General features: G+C 54.7%; 1 protein-coding gene across 1 annotated transcript in view; it reads right to left on the bottom strand.

Annotated features, from left to right (window-relative positions):
* Nucleotides 1-17,739, bottom strand: part of MYO7A (myosin VIIA) — an 81,815-nt gene extending 64,076 nt beyond the window's left edge. Inside the window, exons 1-10 of the mRNA XM_064288733.1 lie at nt 17,591-17,739; nt 12,764-12,916; nt 6,574-6,758; nt 5,865-5,986; nt 5,644-5,786; nt 5,247-5,360; nt 3,614-3,767; nt 2,154-2,230; nt 1,155-1,274; nt 199-341 (exon numbers count right to left, since the gene is read on the bottom strand). Of these exons, the coding sequence (XP_064144803.1) occupies nt 199-341; nt 1,155-1,274; nt 2,154-2,230; nt 3,614-3,767; nt 5,247-5,360; nt 5,644-5,786; nt 5,865-5,986; nt 6,574-6,758; nt 12,764-12,916; nt 17,591-17,689 (1,310 nt within the window). The 5' untranslated portion in view covers nt 17,690-17,739. The remainder of the gene's footprint in view (nt 1-198; nt 342-1,154; nt 1,275-2,153; nt 2,231-3,613; nt 3,768-5,246; nt 5,361-5,643; nt 5,787-5,864; nt 5,987-6,573; nt 6,759-12,763; nt 12,917-17,590) is intronic.
* Nucleotides 17,740-21,355: the final 3,616 nt, after the last annotated feature.

The raw sequence follows: 21,355 nt of genomic DNA, 5'->3' as shown, positions 1-21,355 counted from the left end.
GAGTAGAACTGCCCCACAGTGTTTCCAAGGAGCAGCTGGTAGATTCAAAATGCTGACCTTTTGGTTAGCAGCCAAGCTCTTAACCACTGTGCTGCTAGGGCAGCAGAGTACACTTAGAGCCAACTAAATATGGTTTAAAGGGAAAAACGTGACATTTCTTAGGTCACAATTCACACGGGGCAGAGCCTCACACGGTACCTGTTCACAGAAAAGTTCTCAAACCCAAAGATGTCCAGGAGGCCGATGGACCGACGAGAATTCTTCACCTCCTGGGAGGGAGGCTTGTAAATCGCCGCATTGATCTTGTCCACTATCCACACGAACAGCCGCCCGTAGATCCCCTAAAAGGTGGCTCCATCAGCCCCAGGGCCCCAGATACACCCGCCCACAGGAGAAAGGCCGGGCTCCTAAACCCCACCTTCCAGACCCCTGGTGACCTCACTTCCAGAGAACAACATGCTGATTGAAACCCCCATGCCTTTACTCAATCTGTTCCTCTGCCTGGAGCTCCCTTTCCTGCTTGAACAATTCCTACTCATTATTCAAACTCTGAGATGTCAGCTCCTCTGAAGGCTTTCCTGACCCCGCAGTCTGGGAAGGAGCCCTCCTTTGGGCTCCAACTCTCTGTGTGTCTGTCTCCTGCATCAGCCCTAAGGATCTCCAGAGCCCCAGGGCCTGATGAAGGGAGGGGCTCAATGACTAGCAAAGGCAGGAGAGCAGAAGCAGGACTGTGCCACCCCCTCCACCCCACCAGGCCCCTTCAGTGTCTTCTGCAGAGACCAGCGATGGTGTCCCCTGGGATGGGAGCCAAGTGGCCAAGGAGTATGATCCAGAGTGAAGACCAAGGGGCTGGAGGTCAAAGCAGACCAGGGTGTGAGGACCTGAGGAGACAGGGGTGGGAGGGTCCCAGGAGAGCACAAGACCCAGCCCCTATTGGGGTGAATGGAAAGCTGGGGTTCAGGAAGGCAGGTACTTGCCCAGACCTTGGAGAAAACCATGGCCAGAACCTGGACTCTGGATCCAGCAGCCCCAGGGCAGGCAGGGGTCAGGGCCCAGCTGTCCACGCAGCTCTGTGGACTCTAGAACACCTGCCCACCAACAGCCAGCCTCCCAAAGGGCGGAGAGAGCAAGTGGCCATTCCACAAGCAGCCCACCTTGACGAAGGCATCGCGCACGTCCAGCGCCTGCTCCCTGCTGAGCGGAGTGGACACCGTCTCTCCACGGGTGATGAGGGTGCGGCTCGTCAGGCAGCTCATCAGGTCTGGGGGATTCACCTAGCGTGGGCAGACAGCGAGGGGCTCACCTTGCTGACAGCCACCTGCTGGCCTGTCCCTCCCTCCACTCACACCCAGACCCATGCCTTCCCTGCTCCCACTTTTTAACCCAGGCCTTTTTTCAGACTTTTCGCTCCACTAAGAATGCCCTCACCCAAGGCCCCACAGTCAAATCTTCAATCAAAACCCACTCAAATGCTGGCTGGAAGGAATTCTCCCACCTTAACTCTGGCTCCCCACCCTTGTCCCTCCCAGGTCTAGCACATTAGACTGGGAGCTCCCTGACTCTGGCAGAGCCTACCAAAAACCAAAACAAACCCTTTCGCATTGAGTCGATTCCAACTCATAGCGACCCTATAGGACAGAGTAGAACTGCCCCATTCTGTTTCCAAGGAGTGCCTGGTGGATTTGAACTGCCAACCTTTTGATTAGCAGCTGTAGCTCTTAAACGCTACACCACCAAGTTTTCCCTGGCAGAGCCTAGCATTTGCTAAATGACTGACAAACAGACTCAACACATATGGCTCACAGTCACCAGTGCCCTTTTACCTGGATGTGGAGACCGAAGCCCAGAGGACAGGAGAGATTTACCCAGGGCTACAAAGCCCAGAGCTTCACAGATCCCCCAGTTCAGGGCCCCTCCATGCCCCACACCATACCCAGGGGCCAGCAGGAGTCTAGCCTCTGGACTCCACTCCTTTGGACCCATGCCCTGCATGGAGCCTGTACTCAGTTGGTTCTTAGTGGTAAACAAAAGTTTCCCAATCAGAGGGCTTCACTCCCTGGTTCCCATGTTCCCAGTCCCCACTGAGCTTGAAGTCAAACCACCCTTCTGAAAGGAACAGAAGGAACAGTGGGGAGGGAGGGCTGGGCACTAACCTCAAGAAGGGATGCAGCTGTGGCCAGGGACGGGGAGAAGAGGACTTCACAGGCGTCCAGGTTTTCAAAGGTACGGGCTGTCGGCAGCAGAGGGTTCAGGATCAGGGCAGGGAGGGCGGGCTTGGGGGCAAGGGGCCCAGTTCTAGGCTGGACCAGGTTGCCATGCTCACTCTCACGGGGTCTGCCTCATTCTCAGGGGACATCAACACTGTGATTAAGTGCTTCTCTGGGTCAATGTATATTTGACAAAAGTTCTCACCATGAGCCTATGAGCGCCATGAGGGTGGGAACTGTGTGTGCCCTGTACCTGGCACCATGCTCGGCATCCAAGTAGCAGACAGTGGCAGTCATACACTGCCCCCTCGCCTTCAACCCCAGACTCCCAGAGCTTTCAGAGGCACCCTGGCTCCTATCAGTGCGGGTTTGTAAACTTGCTTAGCTCAGTGCCTGAGACCATCTGCCCTTCCCCAAACATGCCCTGCTCACTCAGGCCTCAGAGCCTTTGCACGAGCTGTTCCTTCTGCCTGATGTGCCCTCTCTCCGTGTCTCTTAGTCTTTCAAGACTCTAGACTGTGAGTGCATTCACTGAGCAAATTTTTCCAGACTTCCTACTGTGGGCCAGGACCCATGCTGGGATCCAGGGACAGGAGCAGAGTGGGACCAGGTGCTGCCTCAGAAGACCTCCCTGCCTGGAGCATAGCAGGTGTCCAGGAAGTATCATGAGTAAACATGTCCCTTTCCCTAGCCTTCCTCCTTTCAGAAGATGGCTGTTCAGTCATTCACACCGTTGAGTCGACTCCGACTCATAGCATCCCTATACAACAGAGTAGAACTGTCCCTTAGAGTTTCCAAAGAGCGCCTGGTGGATTCGAACTGCTGACCCATTGGTTAGCAGCCATAGCTATTAACCACTACACCACCAGGGTTTCCACTCACACCTTCAAAAATAAAAAAACCAAACCCAGTGCCATCATGTCGATTCCGACTCATAGCGACCCTATAGGACAGAGTAGAACTGCCCCATAGAGTTTCCAAGGAGCACCTGGTGGATTCGAACTGCTGACCCATTGGTTAGCAGCCATAGCACTTAGCCACTACGCCACCAGGGTTTCCACTCACACCTTAGCATGAATTCAAAAATTTACCCTCTTCCTGAGACATGTGACCTTTAGGAAACCAAAATTGGAAGGGGTTTTAAACGGCCCGTAGTCAATTCCCAGTATACTTTATCGGTACATCTTTATGGTGGAATTTTAGTCCAGTGACACCACACTTGAGGATGATTTCAAGCTGGCAGACCTGTTCCAACCTACGCACAGGCGAACTTTCTCCAGCTTTCAACCCAAGGAGGGTGCATGTTGGGATAGAAACTGAGACTCCAGTACCCCACGGGCAGCCAGAGGCTATGTCGTCCTCGGGCCCAGTGGGGAGTGGGGTGGGGATCTGTGCAGGCCTCTCACCTTCATACTGCAGGTTGCCCAGGTGCAGGATAGCAGCCAGGAGCTTTGAGATCTCCCAGTTCTCGGTGTCAGTGAACATGAGCACCTTCATGGCAGAGCGGATGTTGGCATATTCCTGGCTGTCCTCTCGGCCCTCACAGGTTATGCAGTTACCCTAGTGGGCAGGGATTGGGAGAGTAGGGTGCAGAGGGCATCAGGGAGGCCATGGGTACCCCTAGAGAGGCAGCGCCTGGTCAAAGCGCCCTTTCTGCCCGGCCAGGTCAGTCCAGGCCAGCCTGGGGCTCCACTCAGGGGCACTGACCTCACCCAGCCGGTACCATGACACCTCCAGAAAATCCCTGCCTGGGCTTCTCAAGGACACATTTCTTCCATCTGGGGACCCCAGATACCCCTTCTTCCCCAGAGTTGGGGAGCCAGGGCGCTGCTGCCAGGCCTGCCCCTGTCACCCTGCCTGGCAGTTATAGTACCAAGGTCCTACTGTCTCCCCACCTCCCTGAACAACACTCACTTGAATCCCCTCACCTGGTGCAGCCTGGTGTGGATAGGTGGATGGAGAAGGGGTAACAGCAGATAGGCTGGGCACTAATAGGGGGTCTGCCCAGGTCTCTGCGTCTATGAGACCTGTTTGCATGTGTGGGGTGTGTGTGTGTGTGTGTGTGTGTGTGTGTGTATGCATATCCAAGTGTGCCAGCCAGCTACAGGAAGTGTCCAGGAAGGCCAGTCGCACCTACAACCTCTATACACATACACATACAGACACAAGTACACGCATACCCTTCTGTTTTCCCGTACTCCTCAGGTGCATGACTAACACTTGTGTCCATGTGGCCTGGCCCAGCCCAACCCCAGGCAACCAGGACTGAACTCTCCCAGGACCAAGGAAGCGAGTGCCCCCAAGCCAGCCTGTTACGTGCATGGTCCCAAGACCAACCACCCCATTCTGGGCGGCATCAATGGCCCCAGGGCACAAACAGCAGCAAGAGACTGGCACCAGAGCCTGGCAACCAGCAAGCCCTTGAGGCTGAGGCTGCAGCAGCCTGCACCCTACAGCTCTGGGAGGCCTGGCAAAGGTCCCCATCTTCAAGTCCTTAAAGACTAAACTAACAGCACATATGAGTAGACAGATTTGTGTGTGTGCGTGTGTGTGTGTGTGTCCCAGATGGCTAACCGTCCCCGTTGCTATCCAGTTTGACTCACAGTGACCCTATGGGACACAGTAGAAATGCCCTTAGGGTTTCCAAGGCTGTAAATCTTTACCGAAGCAAACCACCACATCTTTCTCCCACACCGTGGCTGGTGGATTTGAACCTCCAATCTTTTGGTTAGCAGCTGAACGCTTAACCACTACACCACCAGAGCTCCTTTGTAGATGGCTACACACATTTAGAAATGTGTGTGTCTATGGTGACAGTCCATCTAGATGCGTGTACAAGAAGGTGGGTGCCGGAGTGGCGAACAGGTCTTATGCATAGACGAGCCCAGGCTGGGCTGGGGCATGTCAGGGGGCAGGAGAAGGCCCAGTGCCCTCCCGCCAGATGGGAAGCTGGGGAGGGGCTGGATGGGCATGGTCTGGATCTGCCCCGACCTCCTTGGGCTGGGTGTCCACTCCCCAAAGTGCCCTGCTGAGCCTCACCATGGCCAAGTAGTTATAGTCGGTGGCCTGGCCCAGGCCCAGCTTCTTCTTCTGTTCTTCGCTCATGCCCTCCAGCATGCAGTAGAACACGTGGTAGTTCCTTTCATCAGGGGCCTGAAAATGTGGGCACAAGCTCTTGGGGTCAGGGAGAGGGGGAAGGAGGAGGCCACCAGGAACCAGACAAGGTCTATGTGGGAGGGAAAGCTGTAAGCATGTTTTACCCTTTTAACAAGTGGCTTTAATGATGGTGGCATTTTGGGCACTGAGGCAAGAAGGCAGCAGCACAGAGCCCTGCAGGTGATGTGTGCCCCACCCCAGGCCGAGAGTCCTGGGCAGGTACAGCTCTGCCCCTGGGAAGGCCCACATTTGCTCCTGCATTCCCTGGGCTCAGACCCACCTGGCGACAGACACGTGACTTCTCCAGCAGGTACTGCTCAATTTTGGCGCCCTCGATGGCACCCCGCTTGTTGAAATGGATGTCAATGTACTTCCCAAAGCGACTCGAGTTGTCGTTGCGAATGGTCTTGGCATTCCCGAATGCTGTGGCGGGGTCAAGGGTCAAGGGCAAGGCCAGTCCCACCCCAGCCCCCTGCCCTGCCCTCAGAGCCCCAGCCCTACCTTCCAGGATGGGGGTGGCCTCCAGCACCTGCTGCTCAATCCAGGAATGCTGCCCACTGATGGCCGCCAGGAACTGTAAGATCAGCTTCGTGCTCTCTGTCTTCCCCGCCCCAGACTCCCCACTGCGGAGGACATGGAGGGAGTGTGAGGGCCCGTCACAGCCCGTACTGCCCTGGAACACTGGGGCCTCCGCCCAGGCGGCCCTCTCTCCCATCTGTAGAATGGGCTAACAGTATGGACTTAGCAGGACTGCGAGAGCGAAAGGCCCTCGCCCAGCACTGTGCTTTGTCACACCTGAAGGTTAGTCTCCTCCCCCTTCAAACACACCCTCCTCCGTCCATACTTGCCACAGAGCATGGCGCTTATTAGATGCTCAGTCAGTGCTTTGTCTTTTTGCCTCTGCTTGAGAGACAGCACAGACTCTCTGCCTGTGTAAAGCAAGACTGAGATTTCAACTGATTATAAACTTAACAGGAGCCAGCAGTAAACAAGGCTGGCCTTAAAAGCTAACGTGAGCTTGGGTAGCATTAATAGAAATACGAGGCCCAAGAAATGGGAGATGATTCTCTACATTATGACACTACACACAGGGCATAGGGCCTGGCTCTTCAGGAGTTTCATGCCATTTCCAGTAGTGTAAGCAATCCCGAGAAGCATTAAAGCGCTAGGTGCTAAGCCTGGAGCTCCGCACTGGTACTGGGCCACCCACCTGATGATACAGCACTGGTCACGGCTGTTGCGTTTCATGTTGAAGTAGCAATTGTCAGCAATGGCAAAGATGTGGGGGGGCATCTCCCCAATCTTCTTGTTGGTGTACTGGCGGATGTGCTCTGGCGAGTAGATGGAGAGCAGCTGGTAGGGGTTCACAGCCACCAGGATGGAGCCTGTGTATGTCTGAGGGCAACAAGGGACAGGGAGCTCACCACCACCCGTGTGGGAAGCTCTGATTCTAGAAAGCTCCCAGACTCTGCCCTGCTCTGTCCTTCTGGAAAGAAGAGCACTGGCTTTGGAGTCAGGTGGAACTGGGGTCAGAATCCTGCCTCCTCATGAGCTGGAGGCGGGGTCTTCAGTCTAGTATCAGGCATGGCTCTGAGTAGGTGCTCCATAGCCTTTGGTGAAGGGAGGGAGAAAGTGGGCCAGAGGGAGGGAGGAAGGGTCCCTCAGCCTCATTTTCTTAATCTGTAAAATGAACATCAAGTAGACATAATATAACTGTTTATGAAGGTTAAAGGAGATGGTGTGTTTTAATATTTGGAGCACACAATAGGTTTTCCTCCAATGTTCGCTCTCACCTTTGACCCCAGGCCTTGCATACCAAATAGATACTAGACAGTGTCCAGTGTAAAGGCTGGATTGATGAGGGGGAGTAGAAGGGGTTGGATCTGGATTTGGGGGGCTGGATGGGCCCCAGTCTCAGCAGCACTGACCCAGGGCAGAGAGGCCCATGCCCTCCTGGCAGTGCTGGGGCAGGGGCCCTTTCCTGGGGGGCTTTCTCTAAGTGGGCACCTCTGTTAGTGAACAGATCGGCTACCTGGAGCTCTGCCACCCAGGGGACAATACAGCCTGCCCCTCCCACCACCAGGGCAGAGGGAGGTGCTCAGGGGTTACTCCTCCCACACCTCCCCCCAAGCTTGAAAAGGTCGGGCCCAGCCTGTAATTGGTGATGTGTGTACGTTGAAATCTGTGGCCTGGAGAGGTGGAAGAAAGATGTGACTGGACAGGGGAGGTGACAGCCCCTGCCCCCTCCTACTCAAGGCTCAGCGTATCACACCACAGACACAGCCTCAGCCCATCGCAGCCACGTAGGGGAAGCACTGCCATGGGCACTACATGCCTGGGGACAGGACCACCCGGGGCCAGACGTGGCTGTGCAGTCCTGGCATTGGCCCTCCGAGGCCATGAGACTTGGCCAGGCAGTGCCCCTCCCTGGGCCCAGGAGGGCTCTCCTCCCCCATCCAAGTCTCTTCCTCCAAGCAGCCCACGGCAGAGGCAGTGGAGGGGGAGGAAATACCGACCCAGCTGAGACTCACTGGGGTGACCAACTTCACAGCAAAGCCCAAGCAGGAAGAGATGGGGCAGGGTGGGGGGAAGAGGCAGAAGGGAGCAGCCAGGCCAAGCAAATAAGCCTGGAGTTGGAGCTGACTGATGGTGGCTCTCAGAAACACTCACCCGCCCTCCACAGCTGGTCTGATGTTGGAAAGTGTCAGAGCAGAAGAAAAGGGAGCTGGTCAGTGGAGGGGGGGCAGGGGGTATGAGGATGTTCTCCATGAGCAGCACCCCACATGGCCCAGGGCTGGGCTAAATTCTCAGATCAGGGCCTGCTGACCCCCAGCCCTCCAGGCCCCATCCCCAAGGCCCCTGTCACCCTCTCCTACAGCCCAGCCCTGCCTTGCTGTGGGAACCAGCTAGATTCTGGTCCACTAGCCAGTAACCTGCTTCAGACTGGGAATCAGGCACAACGAACATCTCTTTGGCAAATCGCTTTTCTAAGGCTCAGTTTTCTCATCTGTAAAATGGGGGTCATTAATGCCTACCTCCCAGGGCTGATGCGAAGACTAAAAGGTATAACCTTTCACAGGTGCCTGGCACAGAGTAACCACTCATGCTGCCACCTTTCCTTCTTCTCAAGATTTTCTTAATAATGTGACACTGAACTATCTGGCTGGTGGCCGCCATGTGGCATGAGGCTGGCTCCATGCATTCATTCAACAGCCCTTTACTGAGACACGTGGGGGCAGGGAGGCTGATGGCCACAAAGCTGGGTGCCAGGGAGGGAAAGCCTGGGTGGAGGAGCTCAGACAGAGGTGCTTGGATTCCATGGCGGGGGGGGGTGGGGGTGGGGGGAGGAGGTGTGTCAAGTCAGTGGGCTCATCCAAGGATGCAGAGCACTGAGGTGTGAAAGGGCATGACATTTGGGAGGTCGGCTTGAGAAAGGTCACTCCGGCGACCATGGGGGATAAATGGCAGCCACTGAGGCTGGTGGCAGAGGCACTATTTCAGAGCCTAGTGAATCAGCCAACAAGGGCAGCGGAAGAATCGGTGCCAGACAGAGGTGCCCCTGAGTGCAGGCTCGGTGACTAAGAGGGAGAGGAGGTGCTGAGACACCAGGAGAAGCCTTCCTTGCTGGGGACTGGACCCTCTTCTCAGCCCAATGCCCTAGGAGGTCTCCCTTACCATGACTTCCACGACCCTCTCCATTCTGCCCAAGGGTCCTCCTAAGCACCAGAGCCCTGAGCCACCTGCCTCCCGGATGGCTCCAATGGATATCTCCCAGCATGTGAAAACGAGGCTTGCCCTTCTCTCCAAACTGCTGCTCCTCAGCCTTCCCCACTCGGCGAACGGCACCATCACCCATCACTCAAGGCAGAAACCGGGGAGGCCCCTCGCCACTTGCCTTCCCTCACGCCACCCCCACTTCTCTCTATCAGAACGGCCACCCTGAGTCCAGGCCACCATCATCTCCCCACTGGGCTCCCCACTTGTATATTTGCCTCCACTCAGAGTCAGGGTGAGCTTTTCAAAAATCTGACCATGTCACTCCCCCGCTAAAACCCCCTAGCATTTCCCATTGCCTTCAGGACAAGGTCCAGACTCCTCTCCCTGCCCACTGACAGGTGCCTGGCACAGAGGGCAGGCCTGACCAGCCTTAGCGTGCCACCACACTGCATCGCCTGGGGTCTCTGGGCAGGAATGCACATTTCCCCTGGCCCTTTATCCAGCTAATTCTGACTCCATCCTTTGGGTTCTCCCCCAGGCAGCCAGGTCCCCCTCCTGTGTGATCTATCATACCACGCACAGTCCCCTTCCCTGCGCTCCCTTGACTCCTCTGCAGCCACTGGTTCAAGGCCTGGTTCTCCCAGGCTGGCTCTCCTCTCTTTACCCAGGGCAAGTAGATGTAGCTCAGCAAACGTTTGCTGAGTGACTGAAAGAGTGACTAAATCAATGAGTGGAGAAGAAATTGAGTGGACAGCATTGGCTGTTGTCCATAGGAAATAGGGAGCTGAGGGGACAGGCCTGACAGAAACACAGCAGCCGTACCCATGGGACAGGAAGGAGAGCCAGGGTATGTGCTGAGTGGATAAAGCACAGACAGTGTGACAGTAATGTTACCTGTGTGTGTGAGTGTATACAAATATATACATGATGTATGTATATAAACCAAAACCAAACCTGTTGCTGTCAAGTCGATTCTGACTCATAGCGACCCCTATATATGTGTACGTATTTTTTTTATATATATATATGTGGAAACCCTGGTGGCATAGTGGTTAAGTGCTAGGGCTGCTAACCAAAAGGTTGGCAGTTCGAATCCACCAGGCACTCCTTGGAAATTCTATGGGGGCAATTCTACTCTGCCCTATAGGGTCGCTATGAGTCGGAATCAACTCGACCGCAATGGTTGTGGGTATATATATATGTATGTGTGTACATATACAGTATATACATATATATGCCTAGCCCTTCTCTTGAAGATACATAAGAAATTAGTTACAGTTCTCTTCCTGGTGGGAGGAACACTTTTCAATTGTGTAAGACATATATCCATTTTAAAATAAATAATGCAAACGAGCCCTATTTCTTCAGCAAGGGGGACCCACCCTCCTCAGCAAAAGGTCAAGGACAGGTCAATTGCCAGGTGGAGCCCCATGGGGCTCAGGACTTTAGAGCTTTGGGACAGCTCTCACTCCATCACCTCCTTTACTCTCAGAAGACCTCTGTGAGGTATGGTCATAGCGCCCTTTTCCGATGAGAGAGCTGAGCCTCAGGGAAGTGGAAGGACCTGCCAAGGTCACACAGCAAAGCAGGGGAGGACTGGGATGAGCGAGAACCCTGGCAACAGAGCCCCAGCTCTCTCGCGCCTCTCTACCTGGGCTTTCCCAGATCCCAGGAACACAGCTGGTAGTGGGGGCTGTGGGAAGAGAGCAAGGAGGCTTGACCACTACTGGCAATGAGACCCAGGCACACCCCAGCCCTCTCTATCCTCTGAGGCTCTCGGTATTGCTCTCTGAGGCCCTTCTGGTCACTCTCTGTAAGGGTCTATGGTCACCAGAGGATTAATGCCCAACTGTCCAGCAGAGTCATCTTGCTCAAGTCTCCAGTAATAAAATCTGCCCTTTGGAGCCACAGGATGGGGTGGGAGAGAGATAAGGAGCTATTCCCAAGCCAAAGACACAGCATAGCTGGTCCCCAGGACCCCTCTCCAGGGCCCAAGAAACACACCCCTGGAGTTATGGCAAGAATCAATTTCACCTCAATCCCCACCTCCTCCAGGAAGCCCTCAAGCCTGCCAAACCTGGGGACCTCTCCTTTAGTGGGCCATGGAGACCACATCCTGGGACTCAAACACCATCCCAGAGTTACAGAAATCAGTTCATAAAGTCTCCTCACTGAGCCAGAGGGAAGGCCGAAGGCAAAGAGGTGCAGGGACTGCCCTAAGCCACATGTCAAGACATCCTACCTCCAAGACCAGGACTTCGGTCCCTGCTTGGCATCAGGGAGCCCCGGGTCTCAGGCCAATTCCACTATCCACTCCCTGCAGGACTCAGGGACAACTCTTGGTTTCCGGGACCACCCAAGGAGGGATTGCTAGGTGTTCCCTGAGGGCTCTCCCCTGTTCTGGGGTTCCTGGGGCTGGTTTGTGTCCCTGGGGTGCTATCCCTTAGGCTCTTGGGGCAGGACAGCTGGAGGCAGGCAAGCCCAGGGTAGACAGTCAGGGACAGAGTGTCCACCTGGCCACTGGTAACCTGAGAAAATCCTGGGTGCATGGGGCTGCCGTCCAGGGTAACCTAATTCCTGCAGCCACAGAGGATTGCCATGGTTAGGGACAGGGACAGTTTCTGGGTGGGACAACAGTCCTATTGCTTCTTCAAAGCTCTGCTCCAATCCTATCTCATCCACAGAGCACAGAATCATAGACTTAGCAAATCAATGAAACCTCTCTGAACCCTGAAATTCTTGAGTATATATCCTCAAACCAGTAGACACCCAGACTCTTAGTCCCATGGACTATCAGAGCTGGGCCCCTTCCAGGTCCTATGCTTGGCCTCCTGACCATGAGACCCTGAACAAGAAGGCAGCTTAGACCACCTCCTCTTGACTCCTTCCCTGCCCCTCCACAGGAGATGGTGCATGTCCCCCCACCCTCTCCCTCACCCAGAAAAGAGGTCAGAAAGAATAACGGTGAGAACTTCTAATGAGGTAGCTGCGCAGATCTCAGGGTTTTCTGCAGAATCCATAAAACTCTGGGATTATTTTCTTTGATCCCTAGTCAGCCTAAACCACTGCCATCTCAAGAATATGTCAGGTAGACCTCTCTGCTGGTGGCCAGCTAATGAGTCCTGCCCCTCTCCCCACCCCCCAAAAATTTACAAACAAGATTCACTGTTCCCAGATGGAAGGTTTTCTTTTGTTTTGCTTCCCTCTCCTTTATAAGAGGACCTCTGGTGGCACAACAGTTAAGTCCTTGGTTAACTGAAAGGTTGGCAGTTCGAACCCACCAGGCAGCTCCACAGGAGAAAGACCTGGTAATCTGCTCCCCTAAAGATTACAACCAATAAAGCCCTAAGAGACAGTTCTACTCGGTCACGTGGGATCACCATGAGTCGGAATCGACTCCACCACACCTAACAACTCTTTGATAAATCCTGGTCCCTCAGCGGTTTCAAGGCCTACAGAAGGCACATGAACCTGTGGTACAAATCGCCTCCTTTCCCAACCAAGCCACGGCCCAAAAGAGAGGATGAGCAACCGAGTCGTGCAGCTGTGGACAGACCAGTCCCTGTCCCCCAGCGGCTGGCCTGGTGGGCTCAGCAGGCTGGGCCCACTGAAGAGATGGGCATTTGGGCTGGATGGGCGGGCTTTGGGCTAGAGGGGTGGGGGAGGAGGGGGTCGGCACTCACGTAAATGAGGTGGTCCCGGTAGCGGATGAGCAAGTTGCGCAGGATGCCCGCCTCGTTGAGGTCCCCCAGGCGGATCATGTCCTCCACACCGTGGACCGACGTGGGGTGCATGGGCTTAATATGCGTGGCGTTCTGCGGGGAGATCCAGTGTTCCTGCGGGAGGCACGAGTGGCCATGTCAGGTCGCTCTCAGAGGGCTGAGGCTGCACATTGCAAGGAAGGGGCCGCGGAGTGGCGGGGGCCCAGGCTCTGTGCGACCCTGGTAAGGGTCTCGTCTTGTCTCACGGCCAAATCCCCTCAGTTTGAAAAGGTTTGAGTACCCTCATCCTCACTCCCGAGGAAGCTCTCTCTGCAGACTAAGAGGTGGGCAGGGCAGGGACTTTAGGCCCACCTTACTTTGTCGCTAACGGGATTAGAGTTCCCGCGGTCACTCTGCAGAATGGCGCCGAAAGTAATCATTGGCGTTAGACAGCCTTGGTTTAAAATCCAGGCTCTGGTAAGCAAATGCATGGAAAATTCTTTCAGATCCTGCCGAGAGTAAACTAGCAGGCCTAGGTCACCGGGAGAGCTACTTTAGATAGAGTGGTCAGGGACCACCTGTCCGAGAAAGTGACATTTGAGCTGAGACCTAAGTGATGAGAAAGAGACCACTATAAGGTGTGGAACGAGGGAAGAGCCAAAGCAAAGCCCCTGAGATTGGTGAGGGTTTGGCCCATTCAAGGGAAAGCCTGAAGGCAGGGCAGCTGCAGTGGTGGGGAGAAGTGGGCCCGTTCGGTATATGTTTCACGTGACTTGCTGGTGTATGTGGAGCAAGGCAAGAACTTTCAGTGCCTGTAGGAGGAATCTTAAACTAGGTCTGAGATTGACTACCGGTACCCCCTACTCCAATGGTTAACCCCCTACTCTTCCCTGCAATATTTCCTGCTGCCACAAGGTGGCAGGCAGGCGACCATCTGGACAATAGCATTGGCTCTTGCTACAGGCAAGGGCGCTTGCAAAGCCCTGGCTCAGGCTAGCAGAGTTTCCTCAGGGCGCTGGAAGCCTCTCCTCCCCCAGGTGGTCTCCAGCACCTTCTCCATACAATCCCAGCCTCTCAGGTCAGTAAGAATCAGACCTATGCTCTGGCCACGGCCTGAGTTAAGCCCCGTGGCTCCCTGGGGCCCCCTCCTAGTTCCCAAATTCCAGGACCTAGATCAAGCAGGAATCTGACTTTTGGGAGCAAGAGGACCTCTCTTCCCGGCTCAAGCCCTCAGACTATCACATGTCATGTCCTCTTGCATCTTATCCACCTCCGGGTTGCCTCTGGGATAACCACTCCCAACAGCCAGACAGCAAGAATCTGGGCATCAACACCATCCCTTGCCCTGCCCCCCATCCAGCTGGTCACTCAGCCCTGACCAATCAACCCCCTAAAGGGCTACTGGGGAGCAGTGCTGTCCTCAACCACCTCGAGTCCCCACCCTGATCCAGGCCACCAACTCTCAACTGGCCCTGGCCCCCTACCACTTGTTGTCCTCCACCTTACCTCCAGCTCTCCCTCTAATCTCTCATCCACCTGGGAGTTTCCTCAAGCACCAGCCTGACCCTATCACTCTGGGGCTTTCAGCCCTTCCCCGACTCTCCCCACACTCCTTGGCCTAGCATTCAAGGCCCCACATGAGCTAGACACAGGGATGGCTAGCCTTTGCCCCGGCTACCCTGTACTTCCAAGCCAAAGAAGGTTGGTCTTCACTTCCCCAAACACCTCTGTGACTTTGCTCATGCTGTTCCCTCCACTTTCTTTCTACTTGTCGTTTCAGGCTCAGCTCAGATGTTGCCCAGATTCTGAAGCTTCCCTGACAATGCTGCCTGCACACACATGCTCCACCTATACTGCCCCCACCTCCACCCAGGCTGGATTTGGGGCCTCCTCTGGGAGGTCTTCCTCTGGACAAGGCAGTGGTCACACTGGTTGCCATGGTCTGAGTGCAGTTCTGGCCCTGTGTTCCTGATCTGCCCCAAGGCTGGGAGCTCATGGAGGCCAGATTCCAAGTCTGATCCATCCCTGAGCGACAGTGCCTCATATGAAGCTGGGAACAAAGGACGTGCCAGGGAATCTCTGATGGGACAGATGGTCAGCAGGCAATAGCTAGGGACCAGGTCTGAGGTAGGAGTAGAAGTCCAAAAGCTGGAGAAACCCCAGAAGTCCCCACTTCCAGCCCCTTCACTTTACATGAGAAATCTGAGGCTCTGAGCACAGTGGTGACCTGCCAGGGCCCTCAGAGGAGTCAGGGACAGGGCCAGCCAAAGCCCACCACTCTGGTCTCCTCGGCATTTGATGGCACTTACTGGGCCAGGAGTATTTCAACCATTCAGGCCCTCTCCAAGGCATTTGTAGGCCGAGTGATGAGGTTCAAGAACCCGCCTCGACTTTCCAATCCTGTGTGGAACATTCCTCTCTCCCAGACACCTATTTCTTGATAAAAGTTAATCCAGTTGGAAAATTCCCCTTGCCTGGTCCCCACTCCCTAGCTCAGTCCTAGGCCCAGCATGGGCTGCAGGGGAGAAGGCTTCTGGGCAAGCTGTCTGCCTCCGTGCCTCTACTCAACCTCTGGTCCCCACAATTCTTCCCTGTGATAGTCAGCACAGAGGTTGAGAGACTGGCAGTTAAATACCCTGTGCAAGTCACTGTGCCTCCCCAAGCCCCCACAACCTCATCTATAAAATGGGAATAATAACAGTGTCTTCTTCCTGGGGATGTTGGGGAACTAACTGATACAGTAACAGCCAACCTTAGTTGATAGTTCACTCCCTCCAGGTCTGTAAAGCACTGGGGCCTGGTAAATGTTCAACAAGGGCTGGGTATTACTACGCTAATGCTTTCTAGTTCTACAGAGGAGACATATGTTCTCACCGTTCCCCACTGTCAGAAAGAATTACTATCTCCTTATTTTACAAGTAAGGAGCCAGGCTCAGGAGAGGTAAAGTGACCCACCCAGGATCACACAGCCACAGAGTTAAATGGCAGAATTGAGCCTCTCCTCACCTCTTTCCTGCATAGGGCTCCCAGCTGAGGTCACCACCCCTCAGCTCAATGTCCACAGCACACAGACATGAGCCAAAGTGTAACCAGGGCAGAAACCGAGGCTTGGCCCTGAAGGAATACCAGAGAGAGAGAGAACGCGCACACGTGGCCAACTCTAGGGACTTGGAAGCATTAAGTTAAGAGCTGGCCTGGGACTGAGAAAGGAACAGCAGACTCTGTAAAGGAAGGTAAAGATGGGTACACCTGGCAGTAGGAATGGCTTGGACAAAGGCAAATCATTGGGATTCCAGTAAGGACAGGAACTATAAACTTTCGTTCATTCATTCAGCAAGTCTTTATGGAGAACCTGCTCTATGCTCTGGGGAATCAGAAGTGATCAGCCTGGTCCTTGCCCCCACGGTGCTGGAAGCCTGTGGGAAGACAGGTGGGTAAAGATGTTGGCCTGAGGGGGGTTGACGGATGGGAAAAGCACCTTGAAAGAGGAGTGGAAGGGCCAGAATGCCGCTGAAGCAAACCCCAGCCCCCCAACCCGCTCTCTGCCAGCCAGTCATGCCCCTCCCCGTTCTGCAGCTCCCACTCTCAGGCCTTGGTGGGGGCAGGGTAGGAGGGGACCTCTGGGATCTGGTGATACAGAGTTATGGGACACCATCTGACATGCAACATGAACCAGGTGAAACTCAAGACTTCAGGCAGAGTCCCTGCCCCCTCTTGGGGAGGGGCTCCAGGCAGGTCTGTAGGCCCATCAGTGCTGCCATCCCAGCAGGTGCCCCCCCACCCCCGTGGCTGCAACCTCACAATGGCTTCCTAGAAGGTCCTAGAACTGGAGCTCCAGGAATGACCTTGCAGGAGCTCCAGTTCTAAAGTTCAGGGAACAAAAGCGTGGTGAACAGAACTTGAGCCCAGAGGGGGCAGAGCTGCCACTGAGAAGTTGAGGGTTAAAGGGCACCCCTGGAAGCCACAGGTCCTAGGTTCTAATCCCAGCACCATCACCTGCTAGCTGCATGAGTAGTCATGGTGGCCCCTCTCTGTGCCTCAGTTTCTCCATGAGCCCTGGTGGCACAGTGGTTAAGAGCTCGGCTGCTATCCAAAAGGTGGGCAATTCGAATCCACCAAGCGCTCCTTGGAAACTCTATGGGGCAGTTCTATTCTGTCCTATAGAGTTGCTATGAGTGGGAATCAACTTGAAGGCAACGGCAACGGGTTTGGTTTTTTGGTTTTTTGATACCATGACCCAATAGAGTGAGACTATAGGCACTTTCAAACACTAACTTTACTGAGATGTTCCACACCTGTAATCTCATTTATTTGTCAACAACCCTGTGAGATAGTTATTACTAACCCCATTTTACAGAAAAGGAAACTGAGGCTCAGAAGGGGAGGAGATTTGGCCAAGGCTGCACAGCTAATAAATGGGTGAGATGGGATTTGAATCCAGTCTGTCTGACCACAAAGCACCCCTGCGCCTGAGGAGCTCCCAGTCTGATGTCACCCCCACCCTCCCAGTGCACACGCACACTCACATACGGAGAGACACACATCTCTAATACCAGGCAGAATGGATTGAAATGCTTATGGAAGTAGAACAAGTATCCTGTGGCATACCCTGTGGCAGAAGGGGGGCTCCCTCTCACTGGGGTAGAGGGGAAGGCTCCAAGGAGGAGCGGGGGTCTAAGAGACAGAAGTAGGGGCACAGCCACCACCTCTGCTGCCTGAGGCAGGTCATTGCCTGGTCCCTTTCTCAGGTCACCTGTAAGCATGAGTCTCCCCCAGGCTGGGGGGTGAGGGGACTGGGGAGCTACTCACATTGCCTTCATCATCCACCACCTGGATCTGCCCAGAGTCACAGAGCTTCACCACTGCCCCGATGGGCACGTCAAACTCTTGCCCGGATCTCAGGTCCATCCAGACATAGTCCCCCTGTGGGTGAGAGAACCCCGGCTGGGTGAGCAGGGAGGGGATCAGGCACCCCCTCCAGGCAGTCCCATACCCCTCACTCCTGGAGGTTCTTCTGCCAACTGTGGAAAAGGGAAAAGAGGGGAACTTGCACTTGCGAAAGGCCTTCTGGTGCCAGGCCCTAGCCTGGGCACTTACGCAATATCATCAAGCCCTCCTCCATGGCTGCCATCACTCTCTCCATTTTACAGATGAGTAAGCAGAGGCTCAGAGAAGGAAAGAGCCAACAGAGAGCTGGGCAACTTCAAACCCAGCCCTGCCTAGCTCTCCCCACTGCCCTACACCCACACTTATACTACAGACTCTCTGGGGTGGACAGGAACACCAAACTACCCACACCATCTCCTCTGTCCAAAAGGAGGCGCTACCCAGACTGTGGGTGAATGCTGCAGCCTCCAACACCCCTGGGGTGAATTCTCACAGTTACAGTAACAGGTACCTTACAGTGACACTGTTCTGCACTGGGTCCTATGATAAGAGTTCAACCACACTGTCTCCTGGCTTGTGGGGAAAGCCTGATCTCAAGGGAGGAGGGTTTCATATCGGCATGCCCTGCGGCATCTAGCACAGGGCCTGGTTCTCAGGACATGCTCTGTAAGAGCTCAGGGAAGCCAAATCTAAAACTCAGACAGAGTCAGTTGAAACAGACTTTGCATAGTCCCTTCCAGCACTGAGATAGATATTTAACAAACATGTGCTAAGCCCCTACTGAGTGCCAGGCAGGATCTAAATGCTGGGGGTCAAGCTGCGACCATGAAGTCTACAATCTAGTTGGGAAGAGACAGAAAATAAACAACTGAACAAATATACCAACATGGTCACTTCAGACAGTGATGACTGCTGTGAAGAAAATAAACACACCAATAAGTGGAGAATGACTGAGCCAACCAAACTCAGCCTCAGTAGCCGGAGAGGCAACTCTGTGGAGGGGACCTCTGAGTTGGGACTGAAGGAGCCAGCCAAGGAACGAGGCAGGGGATAGTAACCTGGCCAGAGGGAATGGCAAGTGCAAAGGCCCTGAGGCAGGAAGGAACAGCAGGGAGGCCTCTGAGATACAGGCAGGGGCCAGACAAGTAGGGCCTCGTTGGCCTGGGGATAAGAGTTTGGATTTTATTCTAATTGTAATAAGAGGGTTCCTTCTGGGTGTTTCCCAAATTCCCCAGGATTCTGAGAGAACTTAGACATCCTAATAAAAATTTAAGTTAATATCAAGCAGCAATCAAAAACATAGCAGTTGATAAACCTGATTTGAAACGAAATAAACCGATGGCCTAGTGGAAATAACTCTGGGCTATCAGTCAGGAGACACGGGTTCTAGGCAAGTCACTGACTTCTCTGAACCTCAGTTTTCACGTGCCATAGAAGGTGGTGGGCTCAGTGAGCACCAAGATCACCTCATCACTGTTTTGGCTTCCTCCCCAAACTCCCATGGAAACCAACTCTTTTCAGCCACAGCTGTCACTGGACCCCGGCTCCATGAGATGGGAGCTTAGCACATGTTAGAGGTAGGCTAGCTCCAAACCTAAGCTTTCTCCAAGAAAATGTCAGAAAAATTTGAGAGGTTTGGGGAGGGGGTGGAGGAGAACTCATGATTACTGAGCACCCACTGTGTGTCTGGGCTCCATGGTTTGCTTCCCAGAAGGCGATCCATTTAATCCTCACGATTGCCTTAGAAGCAGACTCAAGCTGTGCTGCCTGTCGCTGGGCTCACCCACCCTAAGTGCTGGCTGATGGATTGCTTGCCTGATCACCTGACCCAGCCTGTGCCCAGGCCACTCAAAATCAGTGCCTGATGAGACTGTGAGCATCTGGAGGACAGAGCCTGAACCAAAACAGGGCGAGTCAGGAGACGCTGGTTAGGAGAGGGAGGGAAGAGAGGAAGGCAGATGTGAAAGAATATGAAGCTTTATTGAGGGGCAGGGAGTGCCGGGGGGAGGGCCAAGAAGAAGGAGTCCTGGAAAGGGCTCCCAGATCTAACTCCTACAGCCTCTCCCATCCCCAAGGCCACTCCCCAGGCAGCCCATAATTGCATTTGGCTTTGTTGGGGGTGCCCCACTAGCGGCCTCACCTCAAACTGAAGACCCTATTTGTGGCTGTGTAATGCAGGGCAAGCCCCAGCTTCTCAGCTGTCAAATGAATGGCTGGAGCAGAGGGTCTCCAGCTCTATGGGCTCGGGGCCTTCAAGTGGTTGTATCCTAGAATGATTCTGCCTGTATGTTTCACTATTGTAGAGCTCCCAGTGGTGCCATAAACCCAGGGAAGACTTCCTCCAGGTGAGCACACATCCACAGGGAACATGTAGTCAGGAGATCTGAGTTCTAGTCCCAATCCTTTCACTAACTTGCTGTGTGACTTTGGGTAAATCATTCAACCTCTCTGGGCTTCACTTTTCCCCAGCCTTCCAAATGGATGGAGTCAGTGCATGTGAAGATGAGAAATCCATGCAAATCTAAGCTGTCCTTGATGTCTATGCTCCTTCCCTCCCAGGCATCAAGCCCCATACAGGATTAATGTTAACTTCCCACAGGGCCTTAGCCCCTCCTCTGGGACAGGGCACTCCCCTTTGTGGAGTGAAAAGGGGTCTGTTTCAGGACTTTCTCCCCTCCCTTATGGTCACAACCACTCCTCTGGGACACTGGTTTCGTTAGTCCATTTTCACAAGTGGGAAAGCTGAGCCAAGTGACTGACTTGTCTGTCAGGGTACCAGTGAGCAAGGAACAGGGTCCAGTAGTCCAGTTACTAACTGTCGATGGTATAGGGACCCTGCAGCCCTGCTTTCCTTCCACCAGTCACTCAACCAGTCCACAAACCTTTACTGAGACTGCCCTGTGCACCTGGAAGCACTTGGTGTTCTGCACCTCGGCAAAGACCGGGAAGCCCCTTTCTGACGCTGGCCCACCGCCTCGGGCTTTCCAAGTAGGAAACCTCCCGGTCCAGGGAGGGCCAGCCTGGGCCAAGTTCAAGCCGGGAGTCAAGGACCGCTTGTGGCACCACAGGCCACAGTCCGCGCGCACCCTAGCGCTTTGCGACCTACGGCCTACCTGGCCAGGCGGGGAAACCGAGGCCGGGGCGGTGTCCCCAGAGCGCGCCCCTCCCCCTCCCGGCCCGGGCCTCACCGGCAGGACCGCGAAAGTCTTGAACGCCTGGTTCAGGCTGCGCACCAGGGCCCACTTGCCGGGCTGCCTGGCGCACGGCTCCGTGGCCTCGGTGGCCTCGGCAGGGTCGACGGGGGGCTCCATGGCGCTGAGGGTCTGGCGGCGGCTAAAGCGGCGGCAAGGCTTGGGCTCCCTAATTCACCTAATCCGGTGCGCGCCGCCCGCCCGGGAACCCTAAACCGGGCCATCTGCCGCGGGCCCATGGCAACGGAGGCTTAGGTGACGCCCGCTGGCGGGAACGGGGAGGGGTCGCCCGCGCCGCTCCGACCCTCTCCCATCACAGCGGGACCCCAACTCCGCACCCTCCTCCGGACTTCGCTTGGAACACAGCGGGTGGCAGCCCAGCAGCCGAGCCGCGTGTACCATGGAATAAACGTGGCTCCTGGAGCTTCACCTTGACTGCAGTTTTGGAGAAAATCCATACACTTTCTATGAAAAGAAACGCGGGAATGTTATAAAG

Source organism: Loxodonta africana, chromosome 7 (assembly GCF_030014295.1).
Source record: "Loxodonta africana isolate mLoxAfr1 chromosome 7, mLoxAfr1.hap2, whole genome shotgun sequence".
In the NCBI taxonomy this organism is placed as follows: domain Eukaryota; kingdom Metazoa; phylum Chordata; class Mammalia; order Proboscidea; family Elephantidae; genus Loxodonta; species Loxodonta africana.
Note: the sequence above shows the minus strand (reverse complement) of the source record. Positions and strands in the feature narration are given on the sequence as shown.